This window comes from Nerophis ophidion, linkage group LG20 (genome assembly GCF_033978795.1).
Source record: "Nerophis ophidion isolate RoL-2023_Sa linkage group LG20, RoL_Noph_v1.0, whole genome shotgun sequence".
NCBI lineage: Eukaryota > Metazoa > Chordata > Actinopteri > Syngnathiformes > Syngnathidae > Nerophis > Nerophis ophidion.
In genome coordinates, this window is record NC_084630.1 from 35,335,435 (window position 1) to 35,354,648 (window position 19,214).

The following is a 19,214-nucleotide window of genomic DNA, read 5'->3' on the forward strand; positions in this document are numbered from 1 at the left end:
TCGTTTGGGAACTGAGGAAACTAATTGTTGAAGCTTTGAAAGTGGAATTCTTTCCCATTCTTGTTTTATGTAGAGCTTCAGTCCTTCAACAGTCCGGGGTCACCGCTGTCGTATTTTACGCTTCATAATACGCCACACATTTTACATGGGAGACAGGTCTGGACTGCAGGCGGGCCAGGAAAGTACCCGCACTCTTTTTTTACGAAGCCATGCTGTTGTAACACGTGCTGAATGTGGCTTGGCATTGTCTTGCTGAAATAAGCAGGGGCGTCTATGAAAAAGACGGCAGCATATGTTGTTCCAGAAGCTGTATGTACATTTCAGCATTAATGGTGCCTTCACAGATGTGTAAGTTACACATGCCTTGGGCACTAATGCACCCCCATACCATCACACATGCTGGCCTTTTCAACTTTGCCTCGATAACAGTCTGGATGGTTCGCTTCCCCTTTAGTCCGGATGACACGATGTTGAATATTTCCAAAAACAATTTAAAATGTGGACTCGACAGACCACAGAACACTTTTCCACTTTGCATTAGTGCATCTTAGATGAGCTCGGGCCAAGCAAAGCCGGCAAAGTTTTGGGTGTTGTTGATAAATGGCTTTCGCTTTGCTTAGTAGAGCTTTAACTTGCATTTACAGATGTAGCGACCAACTGTATTTAGTGACAGTGGTTTTCTGAAGTGTTCCTGAGCCCATGTGGTGATATCCTTTCGAGATTGATGTCGGTTTTTGATACAGTGCCGTCTGAGGGATGGAAGGTCACGGTCATTCATTGTTGGTTTCCGGCCATGCCGCTTACGTGGAGTGATTTCTCCAGATTCTCTGAGCCTTTTGATGATATTATGGAGCATAGATGTTGAAATCCCTCAATTTCTTGCAATTGCACTTTGAAAAACGTTGTTCTTAAACTTTTTGACTATTTGCTCACGCAGTTGTGGAGAAAAGGGGTGTACCTCGCCCCATCCTTTCTTGTGAAGTGAAGTGAAATTATATTTATATAGCGCTTTTTCCTCAAGTGACTCACAGCGCTTTACAAAGTGAAACCCAATATCTAAGTTACATTTAAACCAGTGTGGGTGGCACTGGGAGCAGGTGGGTAAAGTGTCTTGCCCAAGGAAACAACGGCATTGACTAGGATGGCGGAAGCAGGGATCGAACCTGCAACCCTCAAGTTGCTGGCACGGCCACTCTACCAACCGAGCTATACCGCCCCTTGTGAAAGACTGAGCATTTCATGGAAGCTGCTTTTATACCCAATCATGGCACCCACCTGTTCCCAATTAACCTGCACACCTGTGGGATGTTCCAAATAAGTGTTTGATGAGCATTCCTCAACTTTATCAGTATTTATTGCCACCTTTCCCAACCTCTTTGTCACGTGTTGCTGGCATCAAATTATAAAGTAAATGATTATTTGCAAGAAAAAAAATGTTTATCAGTTTGAACATCAAATATGTTGTTTTTGTAGCATATTCAACTGAATATGGGTCGAAAAGGATTTGCAAATCATTGTATTCCGTTTATATTTACATCTAACACAATTTCCCAATTCATATGGAAACAGGGTTTGTAATTGCTAAATCACATACTTTTTTACAAAAATTGTCCCATTCTGATCAAAGGCCAATCGATCAGCACATTTCTATTAAACACTAAATTACTTTTTTTGTGAAAATTAAAATGAATATTATAATATCTTCTTTTCACCGCAACTTAAGGTTTTAAAGCAACGTATTCATCATTTTGTCAATAAAAAAAAAACCTGAATAATCAATTGCAGAGAAAAATAATTGTGTTCTAATCTTATGAGGCGATTATACATTTCTATTCATGTACAGGTGCTGGTCATATTAGAATATCATGAAAAAGTTGATTTATTTCATTAATTCCATTTAGAAAGTCAAACTTGTAGAATGTATACATTCATTCCAAACAGACTGATACATATGAGTGTTTTTTGCCAAAAAGGAGATGATTATAGCTGACAACCAATGAAAAACCTAAATTCAACATCTCAGAAAATTAGAATATGGTGAAAAGGTCAGATACTGAAGACACCTGGTGCCACACTCTAATTAGCTAACTAACTTAAAACACCTGGAAAAGCCTTTAAATGGTCTCTCCTTTTGATTCTGTATGACACACAATCATGGGGAAGACTGCAGACTTGACAACTGTCCAAAAGATGACCATTGATACTTTAAAGAAGGAGGGCAAGACACAAAAGGTCATTGCCAAAGAGGTTGGATGTTCCCAGAGCTCTGTGTCCAAGCACATTAATAGAGAGGCCAAGGGAAGACAAAGATGTGGTAGAAAAAAGTGTACAAGCAAGAGGGATAACCGCGCCCTGGAGAGGATTGTCAAACAAAACCGATTCAAAAATGTGGGGGAGATCCACAAAGAGTGGACTGCAGCTGGAATCAGTGCTTCAAGAACCACCACGCACCGACGTATGCAAGATATGGGCTTCAGCTGTCGTATTCCTTGTGTAAAGCCACTCTTGAATAAGAGACAACGTCAAAAGCGTCTCGCCTGGGCTCAAGACAAAAAGGACTGGACTGCTGCTGAGTGGTCCAAAGTTATGTTTTCAGATGAAAGTAAATTTTGTATCTCCTTTGGAAATCAAGGTCCCAGAGTCTGGAGGAAGACAGGAGAGGCACAGAATCCACGTTGCCTGAAGTCCAGCGTCAAATTTCCACAATCTGTAATGGTCTGGGGTGCCATGTCATCTGCTGGTGTTGGTCCACTGAGTTTCCTGAGGTCTAGGGTCAATGCAGCAGTCTACCAGGAAGTTTTAGAACACTTTATGCTGCCTGCCGCGGACCAATTTTATGGAGGTGAAGATTTCATTTTCCAACATGACTTGGCACCTGCACACAGTGCCAAATCTACCAGTACCTGGTTTAAGGACCATGGTATCCCTGTTCTTGACTGGCCTGCAAACTCACCTGACTTTAACCCCATAGAAAAGCTATGGGGTATTAGGAAGCGGAAGATGCGAGATGCCAGACCCAACAATGCTGAGGAGCTGAAGGCCACTATTAAAGCAACCTGGACTCTCATAACACCTGAGGGTGCAACAGACTGGTGGACTTCATGCCACGCCGTATTGCTGCAGCAATTCAGGCAAAAGGAGCTGCAACTAAGTATTGATTGCCGTACATGCTGAAACTTTCCATGTTCATACTTTTCAGTTGGCCCACATTTCTAAAAAATATTTTTGGTACTAGTCGTAACTAATATTCTAATTTTATGAGATACTGAATTTGGGATTTTCAGTAATTGTCAGTACTAATCATCAAATGTTAAAGAAATAAACATTTCAAATATATCACTATGTGTGTAATGAATTGATATAATATGTAAATTTCACGTTCTGAATATCCATCCATCCATCCATCATCTTCCGCTTATCCGAGGTCGGGTCGCGGGGGCAGCAGCCTAAGCAGGGAAGCCCAGACTTCCCTCTCCCCAGCCACTTCGTCTAGCTCTTCCCGGGGGATCCCGAGGCGTTCCCAGGCCAGCCGGGAGACATAGTCTTCCCAACGTGTCCTGGGTCTTCCCCGTGGCCTCCTACCAGCTGGACGTGCCCTAAACACCTCCCTAGGGAGGCGTTCGGGTGGCATCCTGACCAGGTGCCCGAACCACCTCATCTGGCTCCTCTCGATATGAAGGAGCAGCGGCTTTACTTTGAGTTCCTCCCGGATGACAGAGCTTCTCACCCTATCTCTAAGGGAGAGACCCGCCACACGGCGGAGGAAACTCATTTGGGCCGCTTGTACCCGTGATCTTATCCTTTCGGTCATGACCCAAAGCTCATGACCATAGGTGAGGATGGGAACGTAGATCGACCGGTAAATTGAGAGCTTTGCCTTCCGGCTCAGCTCCTTCTTCACCACAACGGATCGATACAACGTCCGCATTACTGAAGACGCCGCACCGATCCGCCTGTCGATCTCACGATCCACTCTTCCCCCACTCGTGAACAAGACTCCTAGGTACTTGAACTCCTCCACTTGGGGCAGGGTCTCCTCCCCAACCCGGAGATGGCACTCCACCCTTTTCCGGGCGACAACCATGGACTCGGACTTGGAGGTGCTGATTCTCATTCCGGTCGCTTCACACTCGGCTGCGAACCGATCCAGTGAGAGCTGAATATAATTACTGAAATTAATCAACTTTTTCATGATATTCTAATATTATGAACGGCACCTGTATGAACTGTTACAAATGGACCTCTGAAGGCAGCCATAACTGGGTTGTGGTCCTCTAGGAAATGGATCTGGATCCCCTGGCACTACCGGGTTTCATCCGATTGACTCAAAAGTAGGGGTGTAACTCTTTTGGCAACTAACAATTGTTTGTGCGCCCTGTCAATAATTAAACGGACAGTAAAGATAATAATTGTACAACTGAAAATTGCTCATTTTTCTGATATTTGACGGACCTGTCAGACGGGTGCTGGTCCAGTTGAGCAAACTGCCAGTGAACCGGGTAGATGTACGTGTTGTAGTGCTTCTCAAAGTCCTGAGCCAGCAGCTCCGCAGAGTGATCGCCAGCGTGAAGTCGCCTCTCGTCCTCAAAGATTTTCTTCACCTGTGCAGAAAGCAGAACGTTGAACAGCTGGCCGCACTCGGTCGACGGCTAAGACCTTTGAACCCACTCTGAAGCGTTGCTTGGACGTGAGGTAGCCGGGGGACATGGCGTCATGCTCGTAGAGCTGCAGCAGCACATTCTTCAGCCAATCCCTCATTCTTAGCGGGAACTGGACCAACTCTGTGTCCACGCATGGAGGGATGACTAAAGACAAATAGAAGAGAGAGGATGATGCCACAGTCGGTGCATCCTTCGTGTACCTTCTCACATTTGCACGGTCCTGTGTAGTCCAGGTGGAGTCTGTGTCCTCTCTTGGTGCCTTCCAGCTTGCATTTAGTGGCAAAGAGCTCACAAGATGTGTTGTACGTCTTGTTGTCTGTCCCACAGACCTTCAGGGGAATAAGTGGCATACATTTATAGTCATCTTCTCAAAGTGCTGATTGCAGAATATTGATTAGTACAACTTGGAGGCTGTTCATTCAGTTTCGTTGTGCAGGGAAAGAGCAGACAACAAACTACAGTAAAAGTCATTTCAAATGGCAACTTTCCTGCTTTAAAAAAACATTCCAAGAAATCAAGTAGTCAGTAAAAGTTGAGGTTTTAGATCAAGCAGAGTCAAAAAAAATCCCTCAATTCTAAGGGAAACATTATGGAATCATGGAAAACAAATAAACACTCCAAACACACCCAAGTACTTTGTTGCACCACCTCTGGCTTTTAGAAGAGCTTGCAGGCTCTGATGCATGGATTTAACAGAACCCTTCATCAGTCTTGCTCCAACTTTCTCTGATTGCTGTTGGAGGTTGGAGTCTTGTCATCCGCCATTTTCTTCTATTTCCAACACACATTTTGTCCACTAAAGACGCCGAGATCATTATCCATGCGTTTGTTACGTCTCGTCTCGATTACTGTAACGTATTATTTTCGGGTCTCCCCATGTCTAGCATTAAAAGATTACAGTTGGTACAAAATGCGGCTGCTAGACTTTTGACAAGAACAAGAAAGTTTGATCATATTACGCCTATACTGTATATACCTTTATATACATATATACATACATATATACCTATACTGTATATACCTTTATATACATATATGCATACATATATACCTATACTGTATATACCTTTATATACATATATACATACATATATACCTATACTGTATATACCTTTATATACATATATACATACATATATACCTATACTGGCTCACCTGCACTGGCTCCCTGTGCACTTAAGATGTGACTTTAAGGTTTTACTAATTACGTATAAAATACTACACGGTCTAGCTCCAGCCTATCTTGCCGATTGTATTGTACCATATGTCCCGGGAAGAAATCTGCGTTCAAAAGACTCCGGCTTATTAGTGATTCCTAAAGCCCCGAAAAAGTCTGCGGGCTATAGAGCGTTTTCCGTTCGTGCTCCAGTACTCTGGAATGCCCTCCCGGTAACAGTTCGAGATGCTACCTCAGTAGAAGCATTTAAGTCTCACCTTAAAACTCATCTGTATACTCTAGCCTTTAAATAGACCTCCTTTTTAGACCAGTTGATCTGCCGCTTCTTTTCTTTTTTTCTCCTATGTCCCCCCCTCCCTTGTGGAGGGGGTCCGGTCCGATGACCATGGATGAAGTACTGGTTGTCCAGAGTCGAGACCCAGGATGGACCGCTCGTCGGGACCCAGGATTGACCGCTCGCCTGTGTATCGGTTGGGGACATCTCTACGCTGCTGATCCGCCTCCGCTTGGGATGGTTTCCTGTGCACGGGACTCTCGCGGCTGTGTTGGAGCCACTATGGATTGAACTTTCACAGTATCATCTTAGACCCGCTCGACATCCATTGCTTTCGGTCCACTAGAGAGGGGGGTTGCCCACATCTTAGGTCCTCTCCGAGGTTTCTCATAGTCAGCATTGTCACTGGCGTCCCACTGGATATGAATTCTCCCTGCCCACTGGGTGTGAATTTTTCTTGCCCTTTTGTGGGTTCTTCCGAGGATGTCCTGGTCGTAATGGTTTGTACAGTCCTTTGAGACATTTGTGATTTAGGGCTATATAAATAAACATTGATTGATTGATTGATGACATTTTTGATTGGATTGAGATCCGGACTACTTGCAGGCCAAGACGTTGACAATGTGTATCTTTCTTCAAGGACAGCTCTTACAGTTTTTACTCGACGGCAAGATGCATCATCCCCAAACATCATTTCAATTGACGGAATAAGTAAAGTGTCCAAAATGTGTGCGTGTATAGAAGATGTAATGGCAGCCATGACCTGACATGCAGCATCATAGCATAGAAATGACTGTGGAAATGTGCTTTGATTGATTGATTGATTGAAACTTGTATTAGTAGATTGCACAGTTCAGTACATATTCCGTACAATCGACCACTAAATGGTAACACCCCAATAAGTTTTTCAACTTGTTTAAGTCGGGGTCCACCTTCATCAATTCACGGTACGCGCTTTCTTCAGGCAGTCGTCTTCCTGAATCTCATTTGAACGACACCAAACAAAAGTTCCAGCACCAGCACTTTGACCATTACATATTCGGGAAACATTCATCACCAAATATGAGGTTCATCCAGTCATTAATAGTCCATGATTGCCTTTCCTTAGCCCACAGTAACCTTGTTTATGTCACACCCGGGTGAAGTCTTGTCTGGGTTTCGTCTGGTTTCATGTTTTTTCATTTCCTGTTTTATTTTGAAATGCTGACTCTGCCTCTCGTTTCAGATCACTTGCCCTTCCTCCTGTTTCACTGGTCTGACATCCTACCTGATTGCCTGATTGTGCCCACCTGTGTCACCCTCCCTCATGTGTATAAATGTCTCGCCCTCCTTTTGTCCCGTGCCAGAGTGTTTCCGTATCTTTTGTGCGTACCTCCAGCGTTCCATGTCCACAGTCATTGCCACGTTTTTGTACCCTTTTGATCCACAGGAGTTTATTTGTTTGTAAACCTTTTCGTCAGGTAAGATTAGCTTCTTAGCATTGCCTCCGTTGGAGCGCTTTTTGTTGTATTTTGCATTTGGTATTCTTAGCACCTTTTTTTCCCTCCGCTGCTGGAGCGTTTTGAGTTTATTGAGATTTTGTTAGTTTAGAGCAGGGGTAGGGAACCTATGGCTCTAGAGCCAGATGTGGCTCTTTTGATGACTGCATCTGGCTCTCAGATAAATCTTAGCTGACATTGCTTAACGCAATAATTATGAATAATTTCCTTGGGAATCACAGTGCTAAAAATAACGTGCAAAATATAAAACATTCTCATGCATTTAAATCCATCCGTTTTCTACCACACTTGTTGAAGAACTTGCATTAATGGTAAGAAGTATTTTATGTCACAATGGGGGGGTCGTTCTCCCAGGAAGGCAGACAGACTACTCGGGACATGGCATTTAGGTAAAAACATGATTTAATTTAAACTAAAAAAAAGAAACAAACAAAAATCGCTCACAGTGGAGGCACAACTTGGGCTAAGGAACAAAGCTAACGCATAAACAGACTATGAACATAAATAAAAGAAAACTTACGTGGCATGGCATGAAGCACGAAACTATGGCATGGCATGAAAAAAGTCAGCACAGAGCAAGAAAAGATCACATTGACGCCAGGGCGACTGACTGGCAAAGACGAGCTTAATTCTGCCTCTGATTAGTGCTCGGGAAGCAGGTGAGCAGGCATTTTGTCCACCAGAGACAGGTGGACAAAATGAGTAACCAAGGAAACCAGACAAGGGAGTGGAAAAAACAGGAACTTAAAGAGTCCAAAGGACAAACAGCACATGGCCAAACAAAAACATGATCAACAGACATGACATTTGATTTATTATTGGTTAGCATCAGAATAACAATGTTATTAAAAAGAATAAGAGACTTATTATACTCTAAAAATGTTGGTCTTACTTAAAAATGCACACATTTAGTTGTATTCAGTGTTAAATAATATGATATGGCTCTCACGGAAATACATTTTGAAATATTTGGCTTTCATGGCTCTCTCAGCCAAAAAGGTTCCCGACCCCTGGTTGAGAGGTTAGGTAAGCTCTGTTTTGATAGCCTGTTTAGTTTCTCCCCTTTTGGACCCGTTCCCTTATCCAAATAAAAATCCATCCATCCATCATCTTCCGCTTATCCGAGGTCGGGTCGCGGGGGCAACAGCCTAAGCAGGGAAACCCAGACTTCCCTCTCCCCAGCCACTTCGTCTAACTCTTCCCGGGGGATCCCGAGGCGTTCCCAGGCCAGCCGGGAGACATAGTCTTCCCAACGTGTCCTGGGTCTTCCCCGTGGCCTCCTACCGGTTGGACGTGCCCTAAACACCTCCCTAGGGAGGCGTTCGGGTGGCATCCTGACCAGATGCCCGAACCACCTCATCTGGCTCCTCTCCATGTGAAGGAGCAGCGGCTTTACTTTGAGTTCCTCCCGGATGGCAGAGCTTCTCACCCTATCTCTAAGGGAGAGCCCCGCCACACGGCGGAGGAAACTCATTTCGGCCGCTTGTACCCGTGATCTTATCCTTTCGGTCATGACCCAAAGCTCATGACCATAGGTGAGGATGGGAACGTAGATCGACCGGTAAATTGAGAGCTTTGCCTTCCGGCTCAGCTCCTTCTTCACCACAACGGATCGATACAACGTCCGCATTACTGAAGACGCCGCACCAATCCGCCTGTCGATCTCACGATCCACTCTTCCCTCACTCGTGAACAAGACTCCTAGGTACTTGAACTCCTCCACTTGGGGCAGGGTCTCCTCCAGCCACCCAGCCACACCCACTCACACAAAAACGGTTGTTTCTTTTTGCTACCAAAATGCTGGTTCCCACAACATATATAACACAGTCTGCAAGGGACATAGTCCCTGAAACACACATGATTGTGTGTGTCGCCGGTCCACTAACACTATCATTAATTACTATTTTTTATGTAATTGTTTTATATGATTTTACTTTCTTTTTTATCCAAAAAAAATGTCATTGTTTTCCTTTTTTTTTAATCTCATTTTATTTTATTAAAAAAATAAATAAAAAATAACCTTATCTTCATCAGACCAGGTTGTTAATGGAATTAGACTTGTCTAAAAGGTTTTTAAAACCAGGTCCAGTCCAGACAATGTCAAAGTGGGCCTCAGCAACACACACCCTCACCCATGTACAACAACAAAAATTAGGGAAACAAGCTATAAACAAAATTACATTTTCATAAAAAGCATTTGTGTATACTCCATATTATGTCAAAGTCAGATTCAACACACACTTTCATTTTGTACACTCAAAAAAAGGGAACACAACAACAGATAGCATATATGTTGCTGTTGTTGCATATCTATAAACATTATTACATTTTCATAATAAGCCTTTAAGGACTTCCCATCTTTTTTCATGTTTTTTGGCATCATTATCGTTGTCAATCATGTATCTTTCTAAAGTTAAAAAATACTGAATAAATGTTTTAAAGAAAGTAATACTAAGTGAATATCTATTTTTGGCCTTAAAAATAAACCTTTTACCAAGTACTATAATTAAATTGACTAAGTCATGCTTGTCAATAAACTCTCCTAAAATAACAGAAACTATATCAAGCTTCATAAACAAACCAATCCTTGAACACGTTTTTTCAACTTCCACCCAAAAGGAAGACACAATATGACAATACCAAAACAAATGCAGGGTGGATTCAGATTCCTGACAGCAAAAGCGGCAATCATCTGACTCAGTCATATTCCATAGTTTTAACATTTTCCCCGTTGGTAAGAAGTTATAAATAATTTTAATTTGAAAATAACGGTTTTGCACATCGATAGTAGTTTTGTAGATTAGTTTGAATATGGTATCCCACGGCAACGGGCAGTCAAAAAAGTCCTCCCATTTTCCATATGTGTTATATGGGACAGCCTTCAAAGATTTCTTTATTAAATAAAAATTATATATTTTTTTATTAATTTTAGTTCCTTTTTGCCAACTAGAATTTCTTATTAGAGGTTTACAAACTAGTAATTTAGTAGTTCCATAATTAATTATTTGTTTCCATCTTTTCCTAATTACTCCAGTTAGTTGATTAAAAGAAAAGCTTGAACAAGCATCACCATACATAGTTCTAAATTCATCATACTTCATAATTTTACCATTCTCATTGATCATATCATTGACAAAAATTATTCCTCTTTCAAACATATTTTTCCAAAAGAAAGGCTTTCCATCTATTAAAATATTAGAGTTCATCCATATTATCTGCTGCAAAATATCATCTCTTTTTTTTGGCACATGAAATTGAAAACACCACCATGAGTGGATTGTTTCCTTTATGAACCCCTCCATGTTTCCCAGCAGACTCTCTACATAAGAATAATGGGAGGGGATCACTTGTAAAAAAGGATACAATTTTCTTTGATACATGTTTTCTGTCCAACAGGACACTTGTGTACCACTCAGTATTTAAGTACATCTTTGGAACAATTGATGCTTTTAAAGAGAGACACATAGCTTCGAGGTTGAGAAGTTTTAAGCCCCCATATTCATACTCATTGTACAAAACCTTTCTTTTAATCTTTTCTGGTTTGCCGTCCCAGACAAAGTCAAAGACCCTCCGTTCATAAACCTTAAAGAAGTTTTGTGATGGAGCTGGTAATGACAAAAACAAAAAAATAAACTGAGGAATAATTAACGAGTTGACAATAGATATTTTACCGTATAAGGTTAAGGATTTCCCTTTCCATAGTTGCATAATTTTGTCCAGCTTTCTTAGTCGATTATCATAATTTACTGAGCATAGATCTTCCAGATTCTCTGGTACAACAACACCAAGTATGTTAACAGGTCCATCTGTCCGCCATGTTGTTTGTATTGGCAGCCCTGTATGACGTCACAGGGAAACAGTGGTTTTGAAGATAGCGAAAATAAGGCACTTTAAAGCTTTATTTATGGATATTCCGGGACCGGTAAAATTTTGAAAAAAATTTCAAAAAATACAACAAGCCACTGGGAACTGATTTTTATTGTGAAATTGTGATAATGTTCCCCTTTAAACCTGCCTGGCCCTCCAGTGAGTGCTGGAGTATTGTTTGCTGTTGACTGCCTTTTTTTTGGGAAGCTGAGAGCTATTCCCTGGATCCCGACTCCTGTCCCTGTTAGCTGTTTCCTGGTTTCTGGTTTGTGTTTTCCTTGCCTTATTTTTTGAACATTAAAACCATGTTCTCATTTTCCAAGTATGTCATCTCTGCATCTTGGGGTACGTCACCACCTCTTTGTGACAGCACCACGGATTTTTTTCATTTACTCGAGTGTTTTGTAAAGCCAGAAAGTTGCCAATGGTTTTGTGTCATCTCTGTAATGAAGCAAATGACTGAACCTCCTCCAAGTCCCACAATTCCATGATTGATCTGCCATTCTACTCACGGGGTCCAAGTGGTTCAAGCTGCGGGGACATTGCGATGGCTCCTGACAAACACAGCTGGGCTGGTGGTCTGCATCCATTCGGCACGTCTTTCCTCGCTTGCAGCGGAAGTTGTCGCACAGATCTGAAGCAAAGCAAAAATAAGCGGATGGATGTAACATGACAGGTCATTCCGCAGGGTCAACACATCATCCCCTTGCATTCCATCTGCCTGGCAGCTTGTACACCGACTGACTAACTCCATTATTCCCGCCTTAAACTGGCAGAGCTGTGTTTTGCTTGTGGCCGTGAAGCAAGAATGGCTCTGCTCATGCTGAAGTTGGAGCAAAATGCCTCACTCAGCAGATTCCCCGCTGAGACTGTTGATGTAGTAGTGACCATTGAATCCATGTGTATTTGGCAGGCACCAACCAGGAGGGGCTTCAGGGCGAGGAGACGGCCTGGCACTCGGGTAGAGATCCACTTTGGCTCTTATCTGCACTGGGTTCAGACCTACTGAAGGGCCCTACAGGACAAAAACACAGGGAAAACTTTGAAATAAATGCAACTTCAAGGGATATGAATAAATGTCATGTTGGACCGGCACACGCAACAACCATTCTGTCCACTTAAGGGCAGCAGAAAAGGATTGACCCTGTGACTACACCGCTTATATCCGAAGTTTAGCATCTATCCATCCATCAATTTTCCACCGCTTGTCCCTTTCAGGGTCGCAGGGAGTGCTGGAGCCTATCACAGCTGCATTCGGGCGGAATGCGGTGTACACCCTGGACAAGTCGCCACCTCATTGCAGGGCCAACACAGATAGACGGACAACATTCACACTCACATTCACACACTAGGGACCATTTAGTGTTGCCAATCAACCTATCCCCAGGTGCATGTCTTTGGAAGTGGGAGGAAGCCGGAGTAGAACCCACGCAGTCACGGGGAGAACATGCAAACTCCACACAGAAAGATCCCGAGCCCGGGATTGAACCCAGGACTGCTCAGGACCTTGTGTCGGAGTTATTTGTTGATGAACTCCAAGATGCAGAGATGGAAGCAGGCATAGAATATGAAAACATGATTTAGTTAAAACTAAACAAGAGCAAACAAAAAGCACGCACGTGGGCGGAAGAACAAACTAAGGGAGCTAGCACTGGAAGCTAGAAAACAAAAAGGAACTTTAGCATTGAAGCTAGTGGATAGCAAACAGAAAGACTGGAAATAACTAATGCTAAGAGAAACAGCTTACCGCTACAACGACCAGGACAAAATGTAGCACGACAGGTAGTAGCTGTAACAAGACGACATGACAGGTAGCACAAGAGTGACATGTGGCAACGACAATACAAGTCCGAATGACAATACAATGATCCAGCAACTGACACAAGACAAAGCAGGTACAAATAGGAGCGGGCTGATTGGCAACAGGTGTTGCCAATTACCGCTCGATCTACGTTCCCATCCTCACCTATGGTCATGAGCTTTGGGTCATGACCGAAAGGACAAGATCACGGGTACAAGCGGCCCAAATGAGTTTGGGTCTCTCCCTTAGAGATAGGGTGAGAAGCTCTGCCATCCGGGAGGAACTCAGAGTAAAGCCGCTGCTCCTCCACATGGAGAGGAGCCAGATGAGGTGGTTCGGGCATCTGGTCAGGATGCCACCCGAACACCGGAGGTGTTTAGGGCACATCCAACCTGTAGGAGGCCACGGGGAAGACCCAGGACACGTTGGGAAGACTATGTCTCCCGGATGGCCTGGGAACGCCTCGGGATCCCCCCGGGAGGAGCTGGACCAAGTGGCTGGGGAGAGGGAAGTCTGGGCTTCCCTGCTTAGGCTGCTGTCCCCGCGACCCGACCTCGAATAAGCGGCGGGAGATGGATATGATGGCATTCCAACACCTCCACATTTGGCGATAAAAATCAGGGCGAGCGTATTTTTGGGGTTTTATACGCACACTTCCATAGTTGTATGAGGGTATGACGGTAAAAGTGTGAAGACATACCCGTTGTCCCGCTCGTCTCCTCTTGGCCTTCTGCGCTCTGCTGCTGCTGCTGTTGCTGCTACTGCTGCTGTTGTTGTTGTTGTTGCTACTGCTACTGCTGCTGTTGTTGCTGCTACTGCTGCTGTTGTTGTTGTTGTTGTTGTTGTTGTTGTTGCTGCTGTTGCTGTTGTTGCTGCTGCTACTGTTGTTGTTGTTGCTGCTGCTACTGTTGTTGTTGTTGTTGTTGCTGCTGTTGTTGCTGCTGCTACTGTTGTTGTTGTTGTTGCTGCTGTTGTTGTTGTGTCCTCCCTCAGGTGCCTCTTGGCTTTGTCCCTCTTCTTTTTCCTCCCCTTGTGGCGAGTGTTTTCTTGTTCTTGGCTTGTTCTTTAATTTCCTCCTTTTTCCATTAGCCTCATGTCCTGGCTCATCCAATTGGGAGTCTTCTTCCAAGACTTCTTTCTCCTCATTCCTCCAACCTGTGCTTTTGTTCCAGGAGTTCTGGGGACCTGCTGCTCCCTGATGTGGTGTGATGTTGTCATGAAAAACCTCCTCTTGGCCTACTTTGGGCTGGACGTCATGGCTGTGGACTGTCACCTTCCCAGGAAGAAGCTGGAGAGGAGGTCCAGCGTAGTCTGTGGCCATGGTGGACTCTGTGCTACCTTGGTCTTGGTCCAAGGGAGCAACATCCTCCTGCTCGAAGGACTCTTGGTCCTGATGACTTTTGTTCTCAGCTTGAATCATTTCTTCAGTTTGCTCTTCAGCGGCGCTCGCTTCTTCCTCTTCCTTCTTGAGAAGATGGAGCAGTTCCTCCTCGCTCAGCAGGACTGCCTGGCCTTTGTCCTTCCCCGTCCCAAACGTGTCCGAGCTGGCCTCCTCCTCTTCTCTGTCCAGGCGGCCCTCTTCAGGACTCCCTAAAGTGGGTACCATGGCCGCCTTGTGGGCCTCCTCACTGACAATGTCCTTTAGTGGCAGAGAAGATCAACTTCACAAATATATTGTGGAATAATATTGTCTACACATATTTTGGTCTCTGGAGCCTCGGAAAATGCGTCTTACACAAGCTGGTGATTTTGGCCCTAAAGTTAAGGGATGTGACTATCATTTACAACATGGGTGTCAAACTCTGGCCCTTGGCCCGCCGTGTAATTTCATTTGGCCCGTGAGGTAATATCAAATTAAGATTAGAGCTGGCCCGCCAGTATTATACAGGGTTGATGCCTCTGTAACACTGCATTCACTGCTGATACTCATACTTGCCAACCCTCACGATTTTCCCGGGAGACTCCGAATTTCTCCCGATTTCCACCCGGACAACAATATTGGGGGTGTGCCTTGAGGCACTGCCTCTAGCGTCCTCTTCAGCCTGTCGTCACGTCCGCTTTTCCGCCATACAAACAACGTGCCGGCCCAGTCACAGAATATATGCAGCTTTAACACACACACAAGTGAGTGCAAGGCATACTTGATCAACAGCCATAAGGGTCAAACTGAGGGTGGCCGTATAAACAACTTGAACACTTTTACAATAATGCGCCACACTATGAAGCCACACCAAACAAGAATGACAAACACATTTCGGGAGAACATCCGCACCGTAGCACAACATAAACTCAACAGAAGAACTACCCAAAACTCCTTGCAGCACTAACTCTTCCGGGACACTACAATATACACCCCTGCTACCACAAAACCCCGCTTCCCCAATTTTTATTTAAATTTTAATTTAAATTTCATTTGATGTGCCATTGCTTTTTTTTAATAATTATAATTTGAAACTCGATTTTGTATGTGACTATAAAGTTATATAAACATTGCTTGTTTAATATTCAATGCAAAACTTGTTTGGGTGCCTATTAAAAGGTTAATTTGTTTAACCTTGGCCCGCGGCTTTGTTCAGTTTTACATTTTGGCCCACTCTGTATTTGAGTTTGACACCCCTGACTTACAATATGAATGTTTTCAACAGTTTTGTTAAGAGAACTAAGAGAAACCATTTCACAGTTCTTGTGGGAGACGTTTTTTTTCTGGCGACTTCAGTAGAAAACTAATCACAGTCAAAAGAAACTGATACTTTTTTAATTGAAGAAAATGGTTACGCCTGTTCGGCATTGTGATGCCGGGTTCGATTCCCTCGAGAATGCGTCGAAATTGAACACAGCAAAGGTAAGGTTAACTATTTATTTGAATAACAAAAGGTGCTAGAAAACATAAATACTGGAGCTACGAAAAGGCAAACAAAAGCTAGGATAAACAAATAGTAAACTAAACTGGCACATAGGCACACAAAGGGGAAAACAAAACATTTAGCATGAGAGCTAAGAATGAATAAAATTGCGCAGCGTGAGAGCTCGCGAGAATAATACAGGAATTGCATGTAAGCAAAAGCGCAAAGCAGACGTACCGTTGTGTGAAAACAAACTTGGATCCCAGATTGAACAACAAAAGATGCAGGCTTATATAAGGCAGGTGATTAGTGAGGACAGGTGTGCAGGGCCGTGAGAAACAGGTGAAATTGATAAGCTACCATGGAGACCGACTTAAACAGGAAATAATAGCATCAGACGGAGAGTGAAAATAAAAATGGAACCACAAACAATAATATGTGGAGGATCCAAAAAGCGGATCTCAACAAAAATTGTTTTAATACTTGCAAAAAAATGTTTTTAATTGTATATCAATATTTTTTTATTCCTGCAAATCGTTTTTATTAATTGAAGAAAATAGTTTTTTTTTAGTTGGGAATCGTTTTGTTTTTTCGTTGGCCGTGAGTAAAAACACTTTTGTGTATTTGTGGAGTTTTGGAAGTATTTTCAATACATTAACAAGCGATGACTGTATTGTGATGATCATTCTGATTCACTCACAATTATTTTGAATAATAATTGACATAAGTTGTTACCTTTCTCCAACCACGGCTTGGAATCTGAGGGAGTGGTTGGGCTTTTGTGGCGAGCAACTACACAAAATCAGGAGCATGTCAAAGGTGCACGAGACAGAACAACCCCCATTCTCCCTAAACCAGCTGCTCTCACCATGAATTGATGAAGGTGGACCCCGACTTAAACAAGTTGAAAAACTTATTGGGGTGTTACCATTTAGTGGTCAATTGTAGGGAATATGTACTGAACTGTGCAATCTACTAATACAAGTTTCAATCAATCAATCAATTAATCAATCTAAACAGAGCTGTTGATAGACTTAGACTACAAACTTTAATGATCCACAGGGGAAATTGTGCCACACATTAGTTCAGTTCCAAAGGATGGAAAAGGTAAGGATAGAGGGTTTTATGTGAGTATGTACAGTATGTGCTATTAGTACACCAGGCAGAGTCTCTTCAAGTTGAATAAGAGTTGGTTTTACCTTTTCTTTGGCCTTATGGGAAGTCCTATGTCTTCCATGATGATGACTTTCCACCTGCATGTGAATAGAAATGTCAGTATGGAAGTACTCTCCTGAAGGAATCAATCAAGTACTAAAGTACTACTCTATCTATTTGAGAGATGAGTGCCATTCTTTGCTACTTACACAGAGAGCAAGTGTTGCAGCCAGCAGGCAAATGAACAGGATGCGAGCCCTCATGCCTGGAACAACAAAACACATTTAAGAATAATGTATACAGCTAGACCGGGGGTGTCCAAACTAGGGCTCGCAGGCCAAGTGCGGCCCAACAGCATCTTTAAATTGGCCCTGGTGATGTCAGGAGTCTCATCAAGCACGGCACCACCACACATTCATTTCACACAGCAGGTGGTCGCTGCCTTCAACACACCTGCTGCCGTCTTGTGGACAATGTGAGTAAATCAGGTGAACAACCCTTGGAAGTACCTGGAGATGACATCTCAGCATTTCGTTTTATGACACAATGCAAACAACCTTCCCTAATCATGCTGCAGAAAAAAAAAAAAAAAAAGAACTGTGGATATTATGAAAAACTTTTAAACACCATAACAAATTTCAAAATGACACCCATTTAAATCTATGAGAGTGCATGATGGGAAAATGTAAAACACACTCTACCCACTTATCCATCTTTTGGCACATTTTAGCAGCTTGATAATTCTGACTGATTACAACACTTTAAGGAGGTCGTCAGGGAAGTAAGCAAGGTAGGAGCCCAACTTTCACATACTCCTAATATACAATTATATATTAATTATATCTATATATTATGTACACACACACACACATACATACATACATACACATACACATATATATATATATATATATATATATATATATATATATACACACCAACCGGTATAGCTCGGTTGGTAGAGCGGCCGTGCCAGCAACTTGAGGGTTGCAGGTTCGATCCCCGCTTCCGCCATCCTAGTCACTGCCGTTGTGTCCTTGGGCAAGACACTTTACCCACCTGCTCCCAGTGCCACCCACGCTGGTTTCAATGTAACTTAGATATTGGGTTTCACTATGTAAAGTGCTTTGAGTCACTAGAGAAAAAGCGCTATATAAATACATGTATAATATAATATAATAATATAATATAACATATATCCATCCATTTTCTACCGCTTATTCCCTTTGGGGTCGCTCGGGGCGCTGGTGCCTATCTCAGCTACAATCGGGCAGAAGGCGCTGTACACCCTGGACAAGTCGCCACCTCATCGCAAGGCCAACATGGATAGTCAACACTAACACACTAGGGACCATTTAGTGTTGCCAATCAACCTATCCCCAGGTGCATGTCTTTATTATATTACATATATGTATATATATATATATATATATATATATATATATATATATATATATATATATATATATATATACATATATATATATATATATATATGTATGTACTGCGATGAGGTGGCGACATGTCCAGGTTGTACCCCGCCTTCCGCGCGATTGTAGCTGAGAAAGGCACCAGCGCCCCCCGCAACCTCAAAGGGAATAAGTGGTAGAAATGGATGGATAGATGGATATATATATATATATATATATATATATATATATATATATATATATATATATATATTTGGGTTTTATGGTATACTGGTATTTGTATAGTAGCGCGATACCAATGATATTCGGTACCATACCGCCTCTGAAAATTAGCGGTCCCCCCGCGCCCGCGTAGTCCTCACGTCATGACATTGCTGGTTTTAGGAGCAGACGAGCATATTCAGCAGCTCGCACACACAGAGTACTTACAGGCAGACATAGTGTCTAGACAGAAAAGGGAGAATGGACGCATTTTGGCTTAAAAAGTGCTGAACGCCTGACTCTCCC

At 42.9% G+C, this 19,214-nt stretch overlaps 1 protein-coding gene across 2 annotated transcripts in view; it reads right to left on the reverse strand.

Moving 5' to 3' along the window:
• Positions 1–19,214, reverse strand: part of LOC133539050 (SPARC-like protein 1) — a 28,374-nt gene that overhangs the window by 6,711 nt on the left and 2,449 nt on the right. The window contains exons 2-9 of one of the 2 annotated variants that reach the window (XM_061881080.1): positions 17,487–17,542; positions 17,322–17,375; positions 13,980–14,918; positions 12,400–12,493; positions 11,991–12,112; positions 4,870–4,990; positions 4,669–4,805; positions 4,453–4,601 (exon numbers count right to left, since the gene is read on the reverse strand). In XM_061881080.1, the coding sequence (XP_061737064.1) occupies positions 4,453–4,601; positions 4,669–4,805; positions 4,870–4,990; positions 11,991–12,112; positions 12,400–12,493; positions 13,980–14,918; positions 17,322–17,375; positions 17,487–17,542 (1,672 nt within the window). Of the gene's footprint in view, positions 1–4,452; positions 4,602–4,668; positions 4,806–4,869; positions 4,991–11,990; positions 12,113–12,399; positions 12,494–13,979; positions 14,919–17,321; positions 17,376–17,473; positions 17,543–19,214 lie in introns of both variants that reach the window. The other variant, XM_061881079.1, reaches the window with a different exon arrangement.